Source organism: Tenrec ecaudatus, chromosome 13 (genome assembly GCF_050624435.1).
Source record: "Tenrec ecaudatus isolate mTenEca1 chromosome 13, mTenEca1.hap1, whole genome shotgun sequence".
In the NCBI taxonomy this organism is placed as follows: domain Eukaryota; kingdom Metazoa; phylum Chordata; class Mammalia; order Afrosoricida; family Tenrecidae; genus Tenrec; species Tenrec ecaudatus.
Window position 1 is genome coordinate 64,252,091 of NC_134542.1, and position 23,342 is coordinate 64,275,432.

The 23,342-nt window shown below is 43.9% G+C and overlaps 1 protein-coding gene across 1 annotated transcript in view; it reads left to right on the forward strand.

Moving 5' to 3' along the window:
• The window catches only part of GPR155 (G protein-coupled receptor 155), a 49,669-nt gene that overhangs the window by 21,317 nt on the left and 5,010 nt on the right, over window positions 1-23,342 (forward strand). Inside the window, exons 4-14 of the mRNA XM_075529313.1 lie at window positions 2,280-2,445; window positions 3,538-3,693; window positions 4,361-4,444; window positions 5,073-5,190; window positions 8,887-8,971; window positions 9,072-9,162; window positions 9,856-10,066; window positions 13,186-13,290; window positions 14,773-14,909; window positions 17,040-17,135; window positions 20,556-20,620. Coding sequence (XP_075385428.1) covers window positions 2,280-2,445; window positions 3,538-3,693; window positions 4,361-4,444; window positions 5,073-5,190; window positions 8,887-8,971; window positions 9,072-9,162; window positions 9,856-10,066; window positions 13,186-13,290; window positions 14,773-14,909; window positions 17,040-17,135; window positions 20,556-20,620 — 1,314 coding nt within the window. The remainder of the gene's footprint in view (window positions 1-2,279; window positions 2,446-3,537; window positions 3,694-4,360; window positions 4,445-5,072; window positions 5,191-8,886; window positions 8,972-9,071; window positions 9,163-9,855; window positions 10,067-13,185; window positions 13,291-14,772; window positions 14,910-17,039; window positions 17,136-20,555; window positions 20,621-23,342) is intronic.

Sequence of the window (23,342 nt, forward strand, 5' to 3'; positions counted from 1 at the left end):
AAGACATAGCATCTGGGGGTCTTAAAAGTTTGAAGATAAGCAAGCGGCCATCTAGCTCAGAAGCAACAAAGCCCACATGGAAGAAGCACACCAGCCTGTGTGATCATGAGGTGTTGATGGGATCAGGTATCAGGCAGCAAAGAACAAAAAAATCATATCATTGTGAATGAGGGGGAGTGTGGAGTGGGGTCCCAAAGCCAATCTGTGGGCAACTGGACATCCCCTTACAGAAGGGTCACTGGGAGGAGACCAGCCAGTCAGGGTGCAGAGTAGCAAAAATGAAACAACTTTCCTCTAGTTCTTTAATACTTTCTCCCCCCACTATCATGATCCCAATTCTACTTTACAAATCCGGCTTGACCAGAGGATGTACACTGGTACAGCTAGGAACTGGAAACACAGGGAATCCAGGACAGGTGATCACTTCAGGACCAGTGGTGAGAGTAGTGATTCTGGGAGGGTGGAGGGACGGTGGGGTAGAAAAGGGGAACCGATCACAAGGATCTACATATAACCCCTTCCTTGGGGGACAAACAACAGAAAAGTGGGTGAAGAGAGATGTCAGACAGTGTAAGACATGAAAAAATAATAACAATTTATAAATTATCAAGGGTTCATGAGGGAAGGGGAGTAGGGAGGGAGGGGGAAAATGAGCTGATACAAAGGGCCCACGTAGAAAGCAAATGTTTTGAGAATGATGATGGCAAAAAAGGTACAAATGTGCTTGACACATTTGGATGGATGGATGGATTGTGATAAGAGTTGTATGAGCCCCTAATAAAATGATTTTAAAGAGAAAGAAAAAATCTTCTGCACAAGACGTTTTTAGAGTTTTAAAAAGCAAAGATGTTACTTTGAGAGCTAAGATGCGCCTGATCCAAGCCATCTTCCATTGCCTCCTACGCATGTGAAAGATGGACATTAAATAAGGAAGACCAAAGAAGAATTGATTCATTCAGGTGGGGTGCTGGAGAAGAATAGTGAAAGCACCATGGACTGCTACAAGGACAAACCGATATGTCTTGCAAGAAGTACAGCCAGAGTGCTCCTTAGAGGCAAGGGTGGCAAGACTTCATCTCTACATACGTAGGACATATTATCAGGAGAGACTCGTCCCTGGAGAAGGACATCGTGGTTAGTAAAGGAGAGGGGCAGCACAAAAGTGGAAGGCCTCAAAGAGATGGACTGATACAGTGGCTGCAACCCTGGGCTGAGACATTGAGATAATTGTAGGGATAGCACAGGACTGTGCAGTGTTTTGTTCTGTGGGACATTGTATGGGAACCACTGGACAGCACCTAACAATAATAATAGTTGTGTTATCGACTTTGACTTTCAAATAGAACGAATGTGTTCTTGGATTGTAATCTTTTCTTTCTAGGTCTTTGTTCTTTGTTAGGTCTGTCACTCCCTTTTTTTTCTTTTTCTTGAGTTGAAAAAAGACGATTGAGATGAATTCTCTCTTCCATCTCAGAGCTTCTCTCTAGGTGTCCTGGCAACAGTGTTCTCAACCCTGGGCCTGATCTTTTTACGGGAAACTCCTTAGCTCCATTAGCTCAGCTCTAGCTGGTAAGCTCTTTGTATGGAATCCTGACAGGCTTGTTTAACAATTGACACTACTTCTGTGAGTCCTGATTTCACTAATTTTTTTGCTCCTCCCCATTTTCAGTTCCCTTTGCTCAACCTTTTGTCTTTTAAAAAAGATGAAGGGCTAATTGTAAGAGATACTTATTTTTCTACTAGTTTTTATACTCTTCTGGAGCAGCATTATTATCATTAACAGAACCATCTAAACCTCTAATCATAATAAAAATCAGCCTTCCCCCACAACCCCCATAAAGGAGTTTAGTAATTTTCTGGGGAAAAAAGTTCTTATTCAGATTGTCAACCTTTCCCCCCCCCTTTTTAACATTTCAATGGGCCAATAAAGGAAGCAAGAGACAGCAGCTATAATTGCAACTTATACCAATTTTTTTGCAAGAAAATTATTTGTGGAACAAAAGGAAAAAAAACTCAGTGTTCTTTTTACCCCTCCTAATCACTGATGTTTGAAGTATTCTTAGATTATGGTTCCTTTGAAAATGGTTCCAAGTGGAGCTCTTGGTGTTTTCAACAAAATGTCCACATGTAGGCATGCAGATAATATGATGCATGCAAATAAATATACCTGCCTGGCAGGAGACAAGAATAGCCTCTTGGCAAATTCACTAGGGCAAACCACTGCTAATCAACCAGGGTACCGATATGTCAAGTGACTGATGCATTTCTTGTTCCTTCAGCCTGGTGCTGCCACTTTTGTGCAGAGAAATGGTGGAACTCTTGGACAAAGGCGACAGTGTAGTGAACCATACAAGTTTATCAAATTATGCGTTCTTGTACGGCGTCTTTCCTGTTGCGCCAGGAGTGGCTATCTTTGCAACACAATTCAACATGGAAGTAGAGATTGTATGTATATTTAGCTGGTTTAAGTGATTGTTTGTGTGATCTGTAGAAAAAAATGAATTTCTAAAATGCAGAAGTCAGTATTCTTTATGAGAACTTAATATCCATAAACAACCTCATTATAAGTAAGGAAGCCTCATGGGACATATGCAGTGATTTAGTCTGAAGTTTTTATTCAGCCCTGATTTTCTTTTTGTTAATGTTTTATAGTTTCGAGTGTTTTAGTGCTATATTTATATTTAACTTTTAAATTTGAAGGGGAAAAGAGGTTTTCTCCACTGAGAACTGAACCCAGGCCCACTGCTATCAAGTCAATTCTAACTCATAGTGACCCTAGATAGGGTTTCTGAGACTGTACATCTTTAGGGAGCAGACAGCCTCATCTTTCTCCCAATGAGCATCTAGGGGGTTTGAACCATGAATTTTGTGATTAGCAACCCAATGCTTCCCCAGCACCACCACCAGATGCAACTCAAACGCCAGATGCAAAATGCCACATAATCAATTGTATCAAATAGCTAACACCAATACGAATGCTATCTACAGCATTCGAGCAAATGTTGATGAAATACAACACTGGGCATTGTGTAGGGAAAGTCTGTGTCATAATTTAACATGTAAAATGTTTGCGTGGTATTTCTTTTTTCTTTTTGGAATTGCTCTTATAACCCTGTCTTTTATAAAATGGGAGAAGCTGCTCATAGATTTTCCCCCACCGATTATTGTTATAGTTTACCTTTTAGAGCCTAGAAAATAACCATCAGCCATGGAATTTCTTAGTACCCATTATGTACAAGTAGAAAACTGAGCACAGATTGGATGAGGAGCCAGAAGAACTCAACTGTTTCCTTTGAAAGAATCCCATAAAGAAGAAAGAGGGCATTGGATAGTAGACTGACTTCTGTAATATCTTTTTGCTGAACTTTGCTTTCAAAAGGGGGCCTTCAAAAAGTCTATGGAAAATCTTTCAATTCTATTCTCCACTGATGTTTAGTGCCTTAGACTGATTTAATGGGCTGTGGCTGCTGAGAGTTGAAAATAACTGGGTTCGAGTGAGATTGTAATCCTTTCCCTAACTTGATATCATTTTTGCAGATAACCTCAGGGATGGTAATCAGCACATTCGTGTCTGCTCCAATCATGTACGTTTCTGCCTGGCTACTGACCTTTCCCACTATGGACCCCAAGCCATTGGCATATGCCATCCAGAATGTTAGTTTTGATATAAGTATTATCAGCCTTGTCTCCTTGGTAAGTAAACTTCAGTATAAAAATGAGTGGAAGACACAGAATGAGTGTGAGTAGCTTGATAAAAAAGTGCCAGACATTTTTGTGGTCGAAGTAGAGAAATATAGCGTGGAAGTATCAGCCTTCTGGCTAGCTGAATATTACCCAGCACACGCACTAGGCCACTCAGTAGGTGGCCCAGAACCCCAATTCTTTTAAATATGAGGAATGCAAGAGGATAAATCTTCAAGTGGGTGATGGTATGCAGTGTTTGAAATACAGGAGCGTGGAACTTTGATTCTTGATGGGTCAATGAGGTACAAATAGAAAAGAAAAAACTTACAAGAGCGCATTGTACCAAAGTCTCTCACTAAAACTCCTTTGCTAAATAGTTGACCAGGAAACTGTGTCCCACCTCTCTCACTGAGAGAGGGCGCGTGGGACCCCTGTCAAGTCATTGGGTTGTAACAGCCCCGAGACTTCTCATTTATTATGAGATTTCCCCAGGCTCTTTAGTTTGCTTTGGATATAGTTATTTAACTTTTTTTTAACTAGACAGGTTAAAGTAAATGAAATATTAGAATTGCCTTCTAAGCCAGCTGAGGATTCCTTAAAGAGGTAAACAATGGATTATCTAATAAGTGATTATAAAGATTAAGAAACCTAAATAACGTGCCCCTTTGTTTTTAAGGTCTGGTCTCTGGCTGTTCTTCTGTTGAGTAAGAAGTATAAACAGCTTCCTCATATGCTTACGACTAATTTACTCATTGCTCAGGTTAGTAAACAGAGAAACTTAGAGCCATAGTAGAAACACAGAGAAACTTAGAGCAATATTTTTCCTCATAGATTATTCTATTATAGAGGAGAAAATTACTCTCCTGGGTTTTTCTTGTTATAAAGCCAGACGTAATAGCAAGTGCAACCAAAATTTGATCACTGTTAAATTATGTTTAGTATGTTAAATGTTAGAGTAGGTTTTGAACTATCTAATGTTGAAGCTTATAATAGCATTTGGTGATCACTTTGGGTTTTTAAAAGAAGCAATTGAATCATTAAAAACTGAACTCTCAGGTGTTATTTTTCTAGTGAAATCTTTATGCTTTCTATTATAATCAAAAGAAGTTTATCATTTTCTATGTAAACCATTACCAAACATAATGTTATTATTTAAATATAGCCATTATCTGTTTTCATTGAATAGAAATACAGTTAAAGATTTTTTTCTCAACATAAAAGTTGGATTTTAGTATACTCAGTATATAGCTGATAGTAATACCTTCAAATAAATAATTAGATTTACTGTGAATAAAGCATGTGAATGACTTAGTAGTTATTTTCTGTGGTAGTGTTAAATAGTATGGTGTTTAGATACTTACAAAGTGTTTAATGATTTTTTTCTTCAGTCAATTGTCTGTGCTGGAATGATGATATGGAATTTTGTTAAAGAAAAAAATTTTGTTGGACAAATTCTGGTGTTTGTTCTATTGTACAGCTCCCTCTATAGCACGTACCTGTGGACAGGTAAGTTGGGTCATAAGTGGAAATTTAGATCTTTTCCCCTGGCTCCTCATCTATTAGAAGTTCAGTATCTAGCGATATATTGAAAACCTAGTAGTGCAGGATTACAGGTGTCCTGTGGGCACAATGGTTGAGCAGTGCCCACTTGCTAAAGGTTGGCCATCTGAACTGACCCATCAGCTCTGAAGGAGAAAAAGCTGGCAGTCTGTCCCCGTAAAGATTGTTGTTGTTGTCACTAGGTGTTGTCAAGTCATTTCCGACCCATAGGGACCCTGTGTACAGCAGAAGGAGACACGACCCGCTCCTGCACCATTTGCCATTCTGTTTAAGTCCGTTCTGCAGACACACCAAACATGATATCTTCTTCCAGCGACTGGTCCCTCCTATCACTGTCCCAGCTTGGAACACCCCGTGTAGCAGTTCTACATAGTCACATGTGATCATTATGAGCTGAAGTCAACGTGAGCAACGGTTCAGGATCCAGGCGCTCACTCAGCCAGATACGCCTCCAAGGCAGGCAGGCTGCATAGCTCAGGTCTGTTTGCTGATGTGCACACTCTGCTTGGACATGGGGCATAGCCGCATGGTCCATTTACCCAGGACCTTCCGCTCCAGGCTGCTGTCAGCTTAGCTCCTCTTGGGAGATTCCAAGGGGGCAGGCACTAGAGATGCGCAGAGGAAGGAGGGGGTGAACACATTGTCTCCCAGTACTCCCCTCAGAGTCCAATTAGGCGGAATGAGCAGGCACAGCACTGCCTTTAGCAAATTACTGAACTTGTGGGGCCTTGCTTTACTCACATGTAACACTTGGTTACAACAGTGTCAAGTCGTTCTGAACTTTGAATACGTAGGCCTGCAAATGGCTGGCACTCAGCCAAAGGAAAGCATATGAAACACAAACAGGAAGGAAAGTGGGACCGGGGACAGGAAGAGTGGAATGAAAGGGTAAGGCACTAAGAGAGCACCCAGTGAAAAGGACTGCCTCTCATTTGAACTGGCTCCAAAAGAGCACATCACAGTCATCACACAGTGTTTAGAGTGACATCCGACACTCGTTTAGCAGCATACATTCTGAAATCTTTGGGGGAAATGCTGCCTCTGCACACACTTGACCTTGCAAAGTGACCCTGAAAATGCCAAGTGTGAGAGAGCCAGGTACCAGTTCCAGCCAGGGGCTAGAGGCAACTCTCAGGAAGTGGCTGCGGCAGCAGACAGACCTGGCCTTCATGCCTTCAGGTTCAAAGGCAGCCCCACCCAAGCAAACAGCCGGGGGAAGTGAGGCCACAGTGCCGCGTGGGAGCTCAGAGCGGCTCCGAGACAGTTTGTGCTTTGTAACAGCACGTCTTCCTTGTGTCATTATTCCCTGAGATGTCAAGTGGAAGGAGCCTAGGCAGTCTACTTCCAAATGCAGATGAACCAGCCTGATCTCTAATGCCGAGGTTGTATTAAGGCTCAATTTATAGATGGAATAAGAGAGCCACAAGCAGATCTTTGCGGCACGGTGCCTCCCGTCTCTAGGAACTCGACTCTTCAAACCTGCTTGTCAAAACCCACCCAAAGATTGTTCTGAATTCCGGGACCCCAGGAAGGGTCCCCCAACCCCCAAGTTGTCAGACTATGATGACATAACCGAATTTCAAATGTGAAGGTGTCGTTTTACACCATCCCATCAGCCCTTTCTAAATCCCCCTCATTTGCATACCATCATCATGGGTCATGTCATCTCTTATCTACCACCTGTCCCTTTTTCTCTCTCTTTAAACCCATCCACCTTTTTTCTTTTCAAATACACGTGAACATTACATATTAACTAATGCCACCCAGAGTCTCCACACGTCATGAAACACTGGCGGTCTAGTTTGCGTCCTTCATTTTGCAGATTAGAAAAATAAGGCCCCAAGAGGGTAAGTGTTGTGGCTGAGTGTTCTCTTGGCGTTGTCCGTGAGCAAGCTAAGGCTAGGGTTGGACTGCCAGACTCGGCTCACTTGACCCGCAGGAATGAGGAGCATGGCCTCCAACGGCACACTTGGGTGATTGGTCACTGGTCACCCGGCACTTTGAGGCCCGCGCCGTAGAGTGTCCAGTAGACTACGCGCAGAGCAGTGTTAGCGTAGTCTTTCTGGAACCGGAGTGAGAGTGCTTACATGGAAACCTTTGAAATGCTCAAGGGCACCAGTGGGGTTTGTATTTATTTTCAGCAATGTTGCTTAAGCTGTACAACCTTAAGTCTGGATGTGAACTCCTTAGAGTCAGCTAATATGTACAGTCAGACCAAACCAATTCACAGACGTCCTCCAAACAGAGGTACACACCCCATCCTTCTAATTGGCAGTGTTAAGACAGCTGCTCTTGCGTGGCCGACCTCAATCACAACTAGCAATGTTCCAGAGAATTACTGTCCTGGCCCGTCTTTACGGCCCTGTGCAGGACTGTGTCCTGGTCCTGTCACGACTGCTACACAGCCTCCACGTGTGTGTGTGTGTGTGTGTGTGTGTGTGTGTATTTGGTGTCCTTTGGCCTTCAGTCACCTCAAACTTGATGCAAACAGGAATATAAACCCTGAAATCATTACTGAAGATGGTACTTCAGTAATAAGGTGGGTATGCAGATAATTATCATTAAAAATAAACCAGAAAGACTTAAAGTTTCTGATGGAAAATGTCCAGATCCTGAAGATTATATTTTAGGAATCCCCAAGAGTCCTCAGAATCTGAGTTCAGGAAATATGGATAGATCTGAAATATTACTTTGCTGTGGTCACAAACCTTGGTTGCTAGTCCTGTTCTGCCCTCCACTGGTGGGGGTATGGACATTGGTTATCATACCTAGAAAACTGGGGTCTCATCCAACCCAAGAGTTCTAAGATTCTATGGCTCTACTGCTGGGCACTCAATGCCAACTCAGAGTGGCCCTGTAGGACAGAACTGGTGCCCAGGGCAATCTTTATGGACACAGGCTACCACATCTCTCTCTCCTCTGGAGTAGCTGGTGGGTTCGAACCACCGACCATTTGATTGACAGCTGAGCACTTTAATCACTGTGTTATTTCTGCATCTACGTAGGCTTTATTAAACAGAGATGTTACTTTAATAGATAATGAGATATAAGTAAAATATAAGAACTTTAAATCATTTGCATTTAATATTAAATTAATATTCTGCTGATATTAAGGCCATCATTTAGATTTGGGCATTTCCCAGTAATATCCATTGCCATGTGTGTGTGGCTTGCCTAACACAGACTTTTTTGGCACCCTCAGAGTAAATGTGTGTAATTTTTTGAATTATTCTGTCTCTGTTTTGTTTTGCTTTTATTTCAAATATACTGAGATTCGGAATACATATAGCAAAAGAATAAAGTAATTGGAGTTTATCAGAAAAATTATTTCCCCCAAATGAAACTATCTATCTATCTATCTATCTATCTATCTATCTATCTATCTATCTATCTATCTACCCACACATAGAGAGAGACAGAGAGACAGACAGAGAAGCATTCATATTTTCCCTCATTTGTATATGTGAACTCCTGATTCTTCAAAATATTGAGATGAGCAGTGATGGAAAATTCTTGGGCAAAAAAGACAGATATTGCTGAAGTGAACTTGGTGGGAGAGCAAAGAGAAAATAGAGTTCTATGAAGTCTGGTCAAAGTCAAGAGTAAATCTCTCTCTCTCCACCTCCATCTTCTTGTTTTCAGGCCTGCTGGCAATTTCTTTGTTTCTTCTAAAAAAGCGAGAGACGGTGCAAATGCCCGTTGGAATCATCATCATATCTGGCTGGGGGTAAGTTGGTCACTCTGTGTTTGCCTGCGTCTTCCTGGAAGCACCGTGCCTACTCACCCTCGCTCTCTCCTTCTCACTCCCCAAATCTTTGCTCTTACAGAATCCCTGCCCTCCTTGTTGGTGTTCTTTTGATAACGGGCACACACAATGGAGAGAGCATTGACTCAGCCTTCTTTTACGGAAAAGAGCAGGTACGAAGAGCTTATTGACAGTTTTGTTCTAGAAACTGTCTCTTTTTAGCTTGTTAATGTGCCTTGCTGTGTATATATATATATATATATATTCCTTAACATTAACTCAGAAATAAGTTAATTCTAACTTATTGCATGCCCGACATGATTGAACATCTTAAATGTGGTCAGGATTTTGCACATCGAAGTCCATTGTTTGCTGAGAATTTCCATAGGCTTGGCAGTTAACTAAGCCTCTGTAAACACACGTGTGAATTATGTTTTCTGCCCTGGAAGAGAGAGTGGTGAATTCAAAGCCGTTTCGTAAAGTTAGCAGTGGCTAGCTTTTCATAAATATAGATTTCAGAACAATAATACAACTTGGAATGCCGTTCAAGGTGGCTTTCTAAAGTTTTCCATTTGTCCACGAACTTTGGGAAATCCCCTCTAGGACATTCAGATGCTTCCAGGGAAACCTGTGGGACTGCTGAGTCAGAATTCTTCAGGGCTGTGTGTTTTGTTTTTGTTTGTAATTTCCTCCTCTGCTTTTGATATCTTATTACCCTCCCTGCTTTATTTTAAGAGCCACTGTTCTAGAATATTTAAAGCCATGAAAATGTCTTATCTATCAAAATAGCACTCTGAACCTACTATGCTTAACATAAGCCTGGTGCGGTTGTGAGTGCAGCCTAATGCCTTTTTCAACGTCGGCAGGTGATTACCACAGCGGTCACCCTGTTCTGTAGCATTCTGATAGCCGGCGTGTCGCTCATGTGCATGAACCGCACCACCCACGCTGGGCGCTACGAAGGCTTTGACCAGTCTCAGGACCACAAAACAGCAGAGCCTGGAAACACTGCTTTTGCGGAGAGCCCGGTGCCAGTAACAGAACCAGAACTTTTTACCAGTCCCATCACAGAGAGAAGTATGTGCTTCAAATATAAGGACATGCCTTTACCTATCTTAAATGCTTTGTTTCAGGAAATGCCTTTGAACAAGCACGAATGTCATGAGTGTGGTCACATGAGGGCCACAGTCAATCATAGAAAGATCTTCCCAACTCATTAATCAGGTCCCTGAGTCTGAGTCTTTTGTGAGGATCACCTTCAGGGTCTCCCCATCTTTTCCTGATCTCCCATGCCACTCCACTCTCTCTGCAGAACTCTTGCAATCTTTTGCTAACTGGGCTGCCCCGTCTCTCATCACCCCAAGTCCGATCTATTTCATGTGTAATGACCACATTCGTCTTCCTCACAGAAAAACCCAGGGGGCTCCCGTCCAAATCTGCACCTTGGGGTGCCTCTAAGTGCACACTCCTTCCCACCGCACTCGCATCCTCTGCAGCGGGGCCAGGCCCTGCTCATTCCATGTTGTGTCCACTCTCTCCCCCAAGTTCAACCCTCCCTTGGTTGCTCCAACACCTCACTTTATACCCCAAAGGGCTGCCCTTTAAAACTAGAGCGCACTGGTTTCTTGGTGAGATCATTTGCGATGACATCATCAGAACTTTTGAGTTCACTGGGCCAGTCTTCCTTTTAAAGCTGGTACTCACGCCTTATTCTTCGGTTTCTCGCTGAACATTTTAAAAACTGCTTTCCCGAAGTCTGGAGAATTTTCCTGATCATGTCCGCAGTTCTTTCCCCTTCGTCCCTTCCCTTCTGGCCTCCTCCATTTTTCAGTCTACTCCAGGCAGGGCTGGAAGACCACCAGCTCCACACATCTGGGTCTCCTTTCTCCAAGTAGCATTTCAGAATGGACCTGAGAGTCCTAATGAGGCAGTGGTTATGCACTGGGATGCGATCCACAGGACAGCAGTTTGAATCCACCAGCCGCTCCTTGGGAGAAAGATGGGGCTTTCTACTCCTGTAAACAGTTACATTTTTGGAAACTCACAGGGCCAGTTCCACCCTTTCCTTATAGGAGGACATTGAATGGGCATCGATTTGATGGCCTGGTACCAGCGGTGGGGAACCCTAAACTAAGGGTTTTGAGCCCAGAGAAGACCTTCTGTAATTTTTATACTTCCTCATTCTCTTATCTCACTGTTTCATAATTGTTTTTAATTGTCTGTGGAGCCACTCGACTGTAAGTATTTTGTCTTGGCTTGCCTACCACTGTAGCCTCAGCCCCTAGCAAGGAACAGGTTCGCACTGTGTGTGCCATACTGTTTGTTGAATGGGAATATGGTGTGCCCTCAGTCTCTGAAGTGATCCTGGAAACTTCCCTGGCAATCTGTTTGCCTCTTCACTTATGTTCCTCTGTGGTTATCCGTCCTCCCTGAATCCTGTTCTCTGTTGCTTTGCTGGTCATTCTAACACACACCAGCACAGAGGCTCAGCCTGGTCCTCTGAAACTTCAGAAATTAATCCAAAAAGGTCCACTTGCTTCCATCCTCTGGCTACATAATTGACAGAGACTCATTCTCTTTACATGCTATAGGTAGACAATGATGATCTAAAGGAGAAGGAATCTATTTAATAGGAGGTCCGAGTTTTAGTTAATGAAAGAGACATCGCCTTCTTGTGTATGAAGGAAATACATGAGTGGCTGCAATCGTGTGGTGTTTTCCCTACACCTGTCTTTGTCATTGGAATAGGCTGGCCCTTGATCGGTTCCTGGACCCTTTTATCTGAGCTGATTTAAGCCTTCACGTCTCTGAAGCTAGAAAGCTGGGTAGATGATCTCTGTATTTTCCTTCCTATTATTCTATAGTTCTATTTTAACTCTGTGACAGCATCATTATCTTAAATTTAGAAAGACATTTACAGTAGCTTATTATAGATGATCATTTTTATACTTTGAAATCTCTCTTTTTTTTGCTTTTAAGGACATTGCTTGAGAATTGAAGCACACTATCAATGAACAGTTCAGCCTGGAGCTTATTCATTTTTTAGCATGTTAATTTTAGCACAGATGATTACAGAAGTTATTACTCGATTATACTCCATGTCAGGAGGTGCCATGCTGTATGTTGCATGGAAAGTTTTAAAAGACTGTGTGCAGTTCTCTGACACGGTGGAGGAAAAATTATAGCTCTGTAGCAGATTCCTCAGTGTCACTTCTGTGGACCCATCTACCTGGAGCCGGTGCGGTTTTGGAAGTCTACATGTGAAAAGAGAAAGCACACGATTGTTTGTGTTGCATCCACGTCTGGTAGGAGACACACTCTGGGCACAGCTGGCTGAGCTTTGAGCTGAGGCTGACAGGAGTAGGCGCTTCAGCCTTGCAGACCCAGGGAAGCCTGTGGTCTGGGGAGGACATGAAGGAACGGTCTAATGCGGTACAATCCCATGCACGTGACATAGTTAGGATAGGCAAACATGTGGCTGGAGAGCAGACCAGTGGTTACCATGAACTAGAGGGAACAGAAGGTGTTAGTACTTCTTGGGCAGAGTCTCTGCTGTTTGGGGCGCAGAAGTGGTGATGGTTGCACAATATTGTAAATGTAGCCATTGTCACTGAATTGTGCTTAGGAACAGTTGAAGTGGAAACTCTGCCATGGAATATGTACTCTATTGCAATAAAACAAGCAAATGGAGAACACAACGACAGCTAAAGTGTGCTCTGGAAAGAAGGACAAGGCACTTTGCTGCACGGGGGATCGTTGGCTAGGGAGAGACGGGCCAAGTCATAGGAGCGTTCAAGTGCAGACCCAGGAGCTAGCAACAGAGTGTTAGACAGCGGCTTTGAGGAGCGATGAACTTAATGTTGTGTTTTGAGGAAATGTTCCGATTCTTGCTTCCCAAAGCAGAGCGGAAACTAATGAAATGGGGTGGGTGGTAAAGTCCCTTTTCCCCCTGGCCTCACTCGGCAAAGAGATACTGTGTAAAAGAGCTGATAATTCCTCTGGCGTTCTTCAAATGTTCTTTTGGGCTCATCACACGGGAAGACCTGTTGACAGGCATCAAGTAAAAACCTCTCCCCTTAGAATAGTTGAGACGTTTGTGTGTTTTTGTTTTGTTTTATTGTGCGGGGTTGCTTGCCCTTGTTCCCGTCGGGGTTGGTGGCTGGGGTCTGCCCTCACGTGTGATTTCGCCCATGCAGGCTGCTGTCCCTGCTCCCTGGGCAACGGCGAGCTGCGCTGCTCGTCAGCAGAGCCGGTGGCCAATGCAAGCACCAGCGACTCCGGACAACCTTCATTTGAGAAAGGCAAGTGCTACAGGGCTGCCAGGCTCTGGGCCTTCAGCAACGGAAGTCTGGTCCTCGTCCGCGTGCCCCAAAGCAACTCTCCAAGGGATCTGTTGGAAGCTGTGCTTTTGGAGAATCTGGATTCTCAAATAAGATGGGGGGATCCTATTACCAAAAGAAAGTTCTAACACAATAGTAAGAGGTAGTATTTTTACCACACAGATATACACGTGTAATTTCCAGTAAATGTTGCCCAAGTGGTGAACCCAAGAAATCTGCCCCTAAGGCCTTTTTGGCTTGGGCCTTTTTATTGTTATTCTAGAAGCTGAAAAATTTCCCTTGTCCCTAACTGACTATTTGCATTTTCAATTCATATCCTTTAAATACATCCTTTCTTTGTAAGAAAAAAAATCTCTAAAAGTAATAACCTTTTGGCATTTAAACCAAGAAAGTCAATCATACTTGCACTTTGAATTTCAACCTTTTTCAAATATCCAGGCACACTTAAGTGGAACTGCAATGCATGGTGAGTCAGCCAAGCTTATTGATATGCAAACCGGGAAAGGAGACCCCCAAAAGTACCCCTTATGAATGAGCATATGTAAACTACATTGTTGCCAAGCACATTCCGTGCCGATGTAAGAAGTGTTGTGAGAATGATAAGGAGTGATGTATGCGAATCGCTTGGCACGGCATGTGGTGCACAGAGTAAGTGCTCACTACATATGGGAAGAGCAGGGGTCGTCATTATTCCAGTGCGATTAAAACTCTCCTGGCTTCTATCTGCGGGGGGGGGGGGGATGAGTTTCATATAATAGAAGGATTCACATTTCTAGAGAAAGAAGTACAAATGTATCAGATGTTGGGCTTTCCACTGACTTCCTGATAGGAATCTCCTTTGGACATTCAGTTCACTCTTGACTGGCTTATGATTTCCGTGCACTCGTTTCTAAAGCTAATGTTTGCTTTCATCAGAGTTTCCAAGGCTCTTCTTATTTTTCTCTCTGCATACAATATGCTTAACAGATACACAAATTCCTCAGCACAGTCAATATGTAATCTGACTCAACAGCTTTTTCTTTTATTTTGCCTCCAAAATTCTCCTTTACACTTTTATGTTATTTTCTTTATTACTTATGTTGTTGATTCCTGAAGACTCCTTTAGATTTCAGAGGCATGTTAAATTTCCAGATCATATTCTGGCCACAGCTTCCACAGGGAAATCTGAGTTGAGCCACAGCCACATGCCCATCCTGGAAAGAAGTCAGTTGACTAGTTCAGGAGGAAACGCTTGTGCGTTTAGCTCTGGGCTCTTTGTTTGTCCAGCTCAAAGCCCCTCCCAAAGCAACATGAAGGAACCTTGCTCGGCTGCCATCTGAGATACGCTGCTGATTCTTAGCTGACTGCGCATACGTGGTAGTCTGCGTAGGAAGTCATTATGCATTTAACATGCACTTAAGTAAAAAGCTCTGATTACTAATTGTTGCACTTGCTGTCTTCTAGAGGATCATTGTGTGAGTCGCTGCGAGTCCCAGAGCTGCATACTAGCCCAGGAAGAAGAGCAGTATCTGCAGAGTGGGGACCAGCAACTGACTCGACATGTGCTGCTCTGCCTGCTGCTCATTATCGGCCTGTTTGCTGTAAATGTTTCTTCTGATTTTGTTTTGGGGCCATTTTGTCAAATGTTGGGTAAAAGTGTTCTCCCAACAACTGGGAACAACTGAGCTGCTGCGGCTGCCAGGTCATCGGGACTCTATCTGCTCTGGAGTTTCGATGTTTCACGGGAATGGAAGGATAAATAAATCTGAGTATTACTGTTTTGGGAGACCTACCGTAAGGTCAGCAGTTTGAGGCCAGCCAATCCTTGGGGGAAAATGACGAGGTTGAAACACTGACAGGGGCAGTTCGGCCGTGTCCTCTAGGGTCACTGCGAGTCACAATGGACTCAAGGGCAGTGAGTGAGACTGTTGCCTTGGCTTATCCCGCTTAGAAACAGTTACTGCTTCTGTGCACTCCAGCCCAGATGTGGATTCGTAATCTTGGACTGCCCTTTGTGTCTCTCAGAAGATGCCTCCCGTGAACGTCAAAGAATGATTTTCCTTTTTTAAGTCATGGGATCATTACAAAATAGAGAAAAGGGAAAAAATGGCCGGTCACATCTTTTAACTCCCTAATGCATTTCTCATGGTTCAGAACATACATTCTGATTTTTATCCGGCTTTTGTCACCCATACTTTCATTTCCATGCCATGACGTCATGCTTGCACCTGCTGCTCTAAGTGCAGCAGACATGGTGCGAGCCGGTTTGCCAGCGTCCTCTCCTTCCCGACTTGATGCGCTCGCTGTGCCTTCTCCAGATGGATCCCCCAAGCTGGGAAGCCTGGGACACAGAGTGTAAACATTTCTATGACTTTGGGTGCATTCTGCTAACTGCTGGTCCAAAAGGGCAATGCAAAAGAACTCCCACCAGCACCAACTATTACGGTTTTGTTCATTCTGTTAGCCTCTATCTTAGGCTTAACTTACTCATGAGCCATACGTTTCCGCTTCTTCAGTTTCTTCTGGGAGATCTTTTCCTTCCGTGCAGCTTCCTCTTCTGGTTTAGGAACAACGCATTTCTTCTCAGTCAGGATCACTTTCCTAAGGCAGCGGAGCTCACCCACGGATGCGTTTGTCTGACCATGTGCTCGATCAGTCCAGCAGTGGATGTTGGAGGCTTAGCTCATCTGGGTGTGCTCAATGACCTTAGCCTCCACATCTAACCCCCTAAGTTCAGTTTTACTGTCTCCATTTTTTAAGCATATGCACCAAAAATTCCGCACTCTTTTTGGACCACCGACCCTGTGTCCAGCCCTACCGTGTGGCCTGGGCACACCTACCAGCTCCAGGACTGGAATGTCAGGATGGCACACCTGGCCTCTGCAAAGTGACATCTTTGAGCTACTTGATGGCATCACAGATATGCAGACCCTTCCGTATCTAGCAGTTACGGCCTGGGCAGTTTCACGAGTGTTCTTAAAATAGACCCGAAGATTTGAACCTCTTGATTGGCATGACTTTGTGGGATTTTTCTGAGTCAAACGAACCCTGAACTAGTTGGCAGATCAACTCAGGCTACTACAAGCAGAAGAAGAGTAAAAGCCGTGGGGATATAATTTTTTATTTGATAATTTTTAAGGGAGCTGTATATAGCATTTTATTTTTTACAGTGAATTTCTTTGGTTAATGGGGGTTTCTGAAAAGAAAATAAATAGCTATCTGCTATCTTGTCTGCGTTACCAGTTATTACTATGCAGTTCTTTGCAGTAGCTCCAATGAAACTTGCCTAGAGGGAAAGTGGTAGACCATACCCTACTGGGGTGCTAGCTACTTACTGTGACACCAACCAGCACCATTGTCAGCTGCTGTTTAAGAACGAGCATCCCCATGTCAGAAACGATGCCAAGAATTGTTCTCACTGGGGAGAACTAATTTTAAAACCAGCTCCATCTTCGGTGAGCTGGCAGCCTGATGTATTATGTAAGTTTCTGTATTTCTGTCTCCTGTCTTCTTGCATCAGCTCTGATCAGAGTAGGCACTGTTTGAATGACAGCTGTCAGGAGGAGAGGTTGAAACATCTTGTTCAAAAGACAAAGCCAAGATCGGATAGTCTCTCTGTGTTCAACCCCCACCCTCAATCATCAAGTAGATAAGTTGCTGTACTGTGCTCCCGTGGAGCGAAACAATGGGCTCGCTCCATTTTAAACTACTGTTTTCTCCTTCCTTTACAGAACCTTTCCAGTTGCTTGTGGTGGCTGTTCAACCAAGAGCCAGGAAGACTCTATGTGGAGTTGCAGTTTTTCTGTGCTGTGTTTAACTTTGGCCAGGTATTGCCTTGCTGAGAACTTGCAGGAGGTTTTGTTTTTCTGAATGTGTCGGTTGGGTTTCCCCTCCTCTTCTGCTGCGGATGTTATTTTCCTTTAAATCAGAAGGGTTGAGCTAGTTAGCCAGCAGCTGGTAGACACAGCAGCTGACAGCTGCTGTCTGTCTCCTGGTAGGAGATGGATTTCTATATTGGCCAAAGTCATCAGAAAGCACACAAAAGTGTTTCCATCTCAAATGTCAAATAGCACTTTGCTTTGCTTTGGAGAGAAAGGAGGATAATGTAAGTAGGCACAAAATGTCCTATGTTCTTTGTAAACTTGGTTGTGATTGGAAGAAGTAACTTTGGGAAACTGGCTTATCTTCCTGAGCTGGCCTTTACTTGAGTCCATAGGTTCCCAAACTTATTTGGCTTCTACCCCTTAAAAAATTTTTTTTTTCACCATCACCCTCCCACCCCTACCCCTCACCCAAACAGCCCAAGCAATGAAAGACATTTGTACTGTGACCCATAGTCTTGGATCAAGTATTGATACAGGGTTTCTTTCTTTCTTTTTATTAATTGGGATAAATACATATTTCAAATCATTCCATTGTTCATTCACATCCAGCAGAATTGTACATTTGCTACCGCAATCAGTTTCCAAGCATTCCTATGTGGACAATCAAGTATTTTCTATGTGGACCCCTTGACGTCATCACCCCTTCACCCCACGACCCACTCCCCACAAAACCAGTATTCCACTTGCTGACTCTATAGGTTCATCTGCCCTGGTACGATTTTTGTAGCCTCCCTGGATCTGTCCAGTGTCAGCAGCTGGTTTAGGAACATCATTTCATCGCATTTTGATGGTTCTTGAACAATCAATTATTGAGTCTTACTTAACCCTGTAAAACTCCCAGCCATCCAGTGGGCAGCCACCCTATAGGACAGGGTAGAACTGTCCCCTGTGGATCTCTGAGAGTGTGACTCTCTACAGGAGTAGAATGTAGTGGTGTATCTATAGACATGGGTCAGGGATAGTAGCTGCCATTTCTAAAGAGTCTGCCATGGCCAAGCATTGGTTGACCATTTTACATTCATGATCTCATTTAAACATCACAACCAAACCAAGCAAAACTCACTGCCATCGAGTCGATGCTGACTCATAGAAACCCCCTGTGGGTTTCCAAAACTGTAAACTATTTGTAGGAGTAGAAAGTTCACTCTTTCTCTAGAGAAGCTGCTGGTGGTTTTGAACTGCTGACCAGGGCTTCCTTAAACAATACAGTAGTACCTGCAAAGTAAACATTATCATCACCAGCTTACAAAATAGGAAGCAAAGATTCTATGAAGAAGTAACCTGCTTGGTCTAAGGAAATGACATTAAGGAAAGTATGGTTATAGTGTGTATATGGCATTAAGGAAAATATTTTGAAGTTTTAAAACTTGACCCCATCTTGCAACCTCTTACTTATTAATTACCAAACCCACTGCCATCCAGTGGGTTCCAACTTACAGTGACCTGATGTCAGGTTTCTGTGGCTATAAATCTTTACAGGAGCAAATAGTCTCATTGTTCTCCCTCAGAGAGGCTAGTGGGTTTGAACAGCCTACTTTGAGGTTAAAAGACCAGTGCTTACCCAACAGCACCACCTGCGGTCCTTTTCCTCTGTAACTGGAGAGGGCTTATTCCCAGAGAGGTCATCAGGTTGAAAAAGCATTGTTTGTAATCACTGATTTTGCCTGTCAAACCGGAAATCACTTGCCATGCGAGTTAGTGAACATGTGCCCGTAGGCTGTTAGATCCTAACATTAGCTTCATCAAGTATTAACTGTTTTGCTTTTCTCCTGGCTGTCTCCATCTAGATCAGTTTCACATAGACAGACATGAGCATCCCAAAGGCTAATTGATGCCCGCCTTCCTGCTACTGTGGAAGATCTGATTTTCCACCTAGGAAGTAGAACTGTCACAATCTCACTCATCAAGTTGTATTGGGAAAGCCAGTTCTGAGTTGGTCCAAGACCGAATCTGAAAGCCTCACTTGCAGGACTGCATCAGGAACAGAGCCGAATGCCAGAAGTACTGCATTAAAAATGCTGCCCACGTACCTTAGGTCTCAAATGATTCAAAGGAGCAAGAGCAACAACACAAAGCTGTGCTCCCATCTGTTTCTCCCTCCGGCGAGGTGGTATCGCAAGATCATTCCATTCTAGCTGCTTGTCATTTAGAGGTGAACAAAGTTAGCCCTTCAGGTCATGTTTTGGATTTTTCCATCCCACCTCCCCCAGCTTGCACCTAGATCCCTATCCCTTCCATATGACAGCACAGCTCCCTACCTCCTGTCTCCTCAAGACCAACCAGCCCTCATCTTCTTGATCTGTGGATGATATCTGGTGCCAGTTTGCCCTGTCACCCCCACATCCACTGAACACGTTGCCCGTAGCATGAGCCAGTCTCAAGTTGCATAAAGTGAGCTCAGCAGCACATTATAAATAGCAGCTGCAGCATTCGTTCATTGAAGTTTTAGCCCAGAGATGATACTTGCACACAGTTGGGAGTATTTCATTCCTTGTTAATAAGAAGAAAGCAAAGACATGTGGCCTTGAGATGTTTTCGTTTTCCTCCAGTAAGCGACCATGTAAACCAGGCTGCTAAGCACTCAGGTGCAGTTCCTGTTGTAACTGGTAGGCCAGAGTGACGGAGGAGAGGCCCAAAGTAGCCCACCTGCCTGAGACACCGAATTCCAGAGGGCCTGCCTTGTATGTTGCATGGAAAATGTTGCCATACCCACAGGTTTGCTGGTGCTGTTAGTTAGGCGGGGACTGCTAACTGCAAGGTTAGGGACTCAAAACTACCAGCCACCGTGCCATGGAAGAAGAGGAGACTTGATCCCATAACTCTCTATAGCAGGGGTGGGGGGCCCTTTTATCTCCCAGGGGCCATTTGGATATTTATAATATCATTCATGAGCCATACTGGTCAAACATCTAATTAATTAACTCACCCTGGGTTCAATGGCTGGAACAGCTTCTTTTTGGTAAGGTGTGTGATGTTACCTGGTATTATTGATTTCTCAGGTCTTTATATGGCCCGTGGGCCAGGCATTCTCCACCCTTGTCCTAAAAAGTCGCTGTGAGTCAGAATTGGTTTGACGGCAGTGGATTTGTTTGGGGTTTGCACTAACTTTGAAGACTTCCTTAATTTCTGTCTTAAATTTTTAAAAAATCATTTTATTGGGGGCTCATTCAACTTTTATCACAATTCATACATATATCCATTGTGTCAAGCACATTTTTACATTCATTGCCATCATCATTCTCAAAATATTTGTCAGCTCCTCATTATCCGCCGCCCTCCCTCATCTCCCCCCGCCCATGAATCCTTGATAATTAAAAAATTTATTCTTGGAATGAGATCATATAACTTTTCCTTCTTCCTTAGGGATTTATTTCCTTTTGCATCTTCGGATTGGACAAACATCTAATCATCCTACCTTTCAAGAGAAGGTAAATTTCCTTTTGAAATAAGTGTCAGTAAAGGTGATGACAAAGCCAGCCTATTAAGATATTGCTATTTGGAACCTTGGGTGGCGGCTAGGTGATCACTAGCCACCACAGAAAGGCTGTGGGCTCCTCTGTGGGTTGCAGGTAATCGCAGAGAAAGTATGGGAAGAACAGTTCTAAACCCCACATTCTAATTTGCATTTTAAGGTGGATTGGTGGAGGCTGACTTCTGTCTATTCCCATTAACTACATACACTAAGATGAAAATAGAAAAATATATTTAGAAATGGGTGGGGTGGGCAGTAGGCCCCAGAGGTCTACATTTGATTGTCTTTCTCCTTCAAGAGAAGGATTCCTGTTTCCATCAAATGGACAACTTAAAGAAGACTCAAGTTTGCTTCTTTCTAAGTGTTTGGTTTTATATCCACGTGGAGGAAGAGGTCTTTGAATTCAGAGCAGAGGTTTCTTTTATCTATCTATCTATTTATTTATTTTAACAATTTATTGGGGCTCATACAATTCTTATCACAGTTCATACATATACATACATCAATTGTATAAAGCACATCCATACATTCCCTGTCCCAATCATTCTCAAGGCATTTGCTCTCCACTTAAGCCCCTTGCATCAGGTCCTCTTTTTTTTTCCCCTCCCTCCCCATCCTCCCCTCCCTCATGTGCCCTTGGTAATTTATACATCGTTATTTTGTCATATCTTGCCCTATCCGGAGTCTCCCTCCCCCCTTCTCTGCTGTCCCTCTCCCAGGGAAGAGGTCACATGTGGATCCTTGTAATCAGTTCCCCCTTTCCAACCCACTCACCCTCCACTCTCCCAGCATCGTCCCTCACACCCTTGGTCCTGAAGGTATCATCCACCCTGGACTCCCTGTACCTCCAGCCCTCATATGTACCAGTGTACAGCCTCTGTCCTATCCAGCCCTGCAAGGTAGAATTCGGATCATGGTAGTTGGGGGGAGGAAGCATCCAGGATCTAGGGGAAAGCTGTGTTCTTCATCGATACTACCTCACACCCTAATTAACCCATCTCCTCTCCTAAACCCCTCTATGAGGGGATCTCCATTGGCCGACACTTGGGCCTTGGGTCTCCACTCTGCACTTCCACCTTCATTTAATATGGTATATATATACATATGTACATGTACATATACACATATATACACATACATACACACTTATATCTTTTTTTTGTGTGCATGATGCCTTATACCTGGCACCTTGGCCCCTCGTGATCGCACTGGCTGGTGTGCTTCTTCCATGTGGGCTTATTTGCTTCTGAGCTAGATGACCGCTTGTTCACCTTCAAGCCTTTAAGACCCCAGACACTATCTCTTTTGATAGCCGGGCACCATCAGCTTTCTTCACCACATTTGCTTATGCACCCATTTGTCTTCAGCGATCCTATCATGGAGGTGTGCAGTCAATGATATGATTTTTTGTTCTTTGATGCCTGGTAACTGATCCCTTTGGGACCACTCGATCACACAGGCTGGTGTGTTCTTCCATGTGGACTTTGTTGCTTCTGAGCTAGATGGCCGCTTGTTTATCTTCAAGCCTTTAAGACCCCAGTCACTATCTCTTTTGATAGCCGGGCACCATCAGCTTTCTTCACCACATTGACTTGTTTACCCACTTTGGCTCCAGCCGTTGTGTTGGGAGAGTGAGCACCATAGAGTTCCAATTTAATAAAAGAAGGTATTCATGCATTGAGGGAGTGTTTGAGTAGAGGCCCAAGGTCCTTCCACCACCTTAATACTTGACCTATAAATATAGACACATAGATCTATTTCCCCATCCTCCTATATATATTTGCATGTACATGTCTTTGTCTAGATCTCCATGAATGCTCTTTGACTCCTAGCTCTTTCCTCCATCTCCCTTGACTTTCCTCCTGCCCTACTACCATGCTTCGTTGCCACCTGGGCTAGAGTATACCTCTTCTCTAAGCAACCTTACCCTTGATCATTTCCCACCAGGCCTGCCACTCCCCCTTCTCTACCATTTGGGGTCCCATGTTTTTCCCTTGTCCCTGGGTTTGTTAACACCACTTCCTTACCCCCCTCACCCCCCCACCCCAAGTCCCCCCGGAACTGTCGGTCCCATTGTTTTTCCTCCAGATAGTTCATCCAGCCTGTCCTATTCAGACAGACCTGTGGAGACACTAACATGCATGAAAACAAGACAGAGGAAAACAAAGCAATAGTATACAACCAGACAACAAAACAACAAAAACAAACCACTGACAAAGAATAGAACAAAACAGTTCACAAGAGAAAAGCTTGTAGTTAGTTCAAGGATCGTTTGCTGGCCCTTAGGAGCGTTTTCTAGTCCAGTCTGTTGGGGCACCACGCCCTGGCCCCAAAGTCCACTTTCAGCATTCCCTGGGGACCTTGCCACTCCATTCCCTTGCTGTTTCGCTGCACTCCCCCAGTGCTTTGCCTCGGTGTGGTGGGATCAGGTCAGGTGCAATTCCCACACTGTGTCTCCGGTGCTGTCCCCTGTATCGCTCTTAGTCACTGATTGGCATCATTTCTCATAGTGGGGCCAGCCATGTTGTTCTCTCTGTGGACTGGCTGCAGAGCAGAGGTTTCTTGGTGAAAAATAATGATGGGAGAATCATCCAACTTGAGCGCGAGAGGAAGGGGCAAGAAGTGTACCTCTTTCCACGTCCTCAATTGTGGATAGAGACGAAATGAGTGGAAACTAG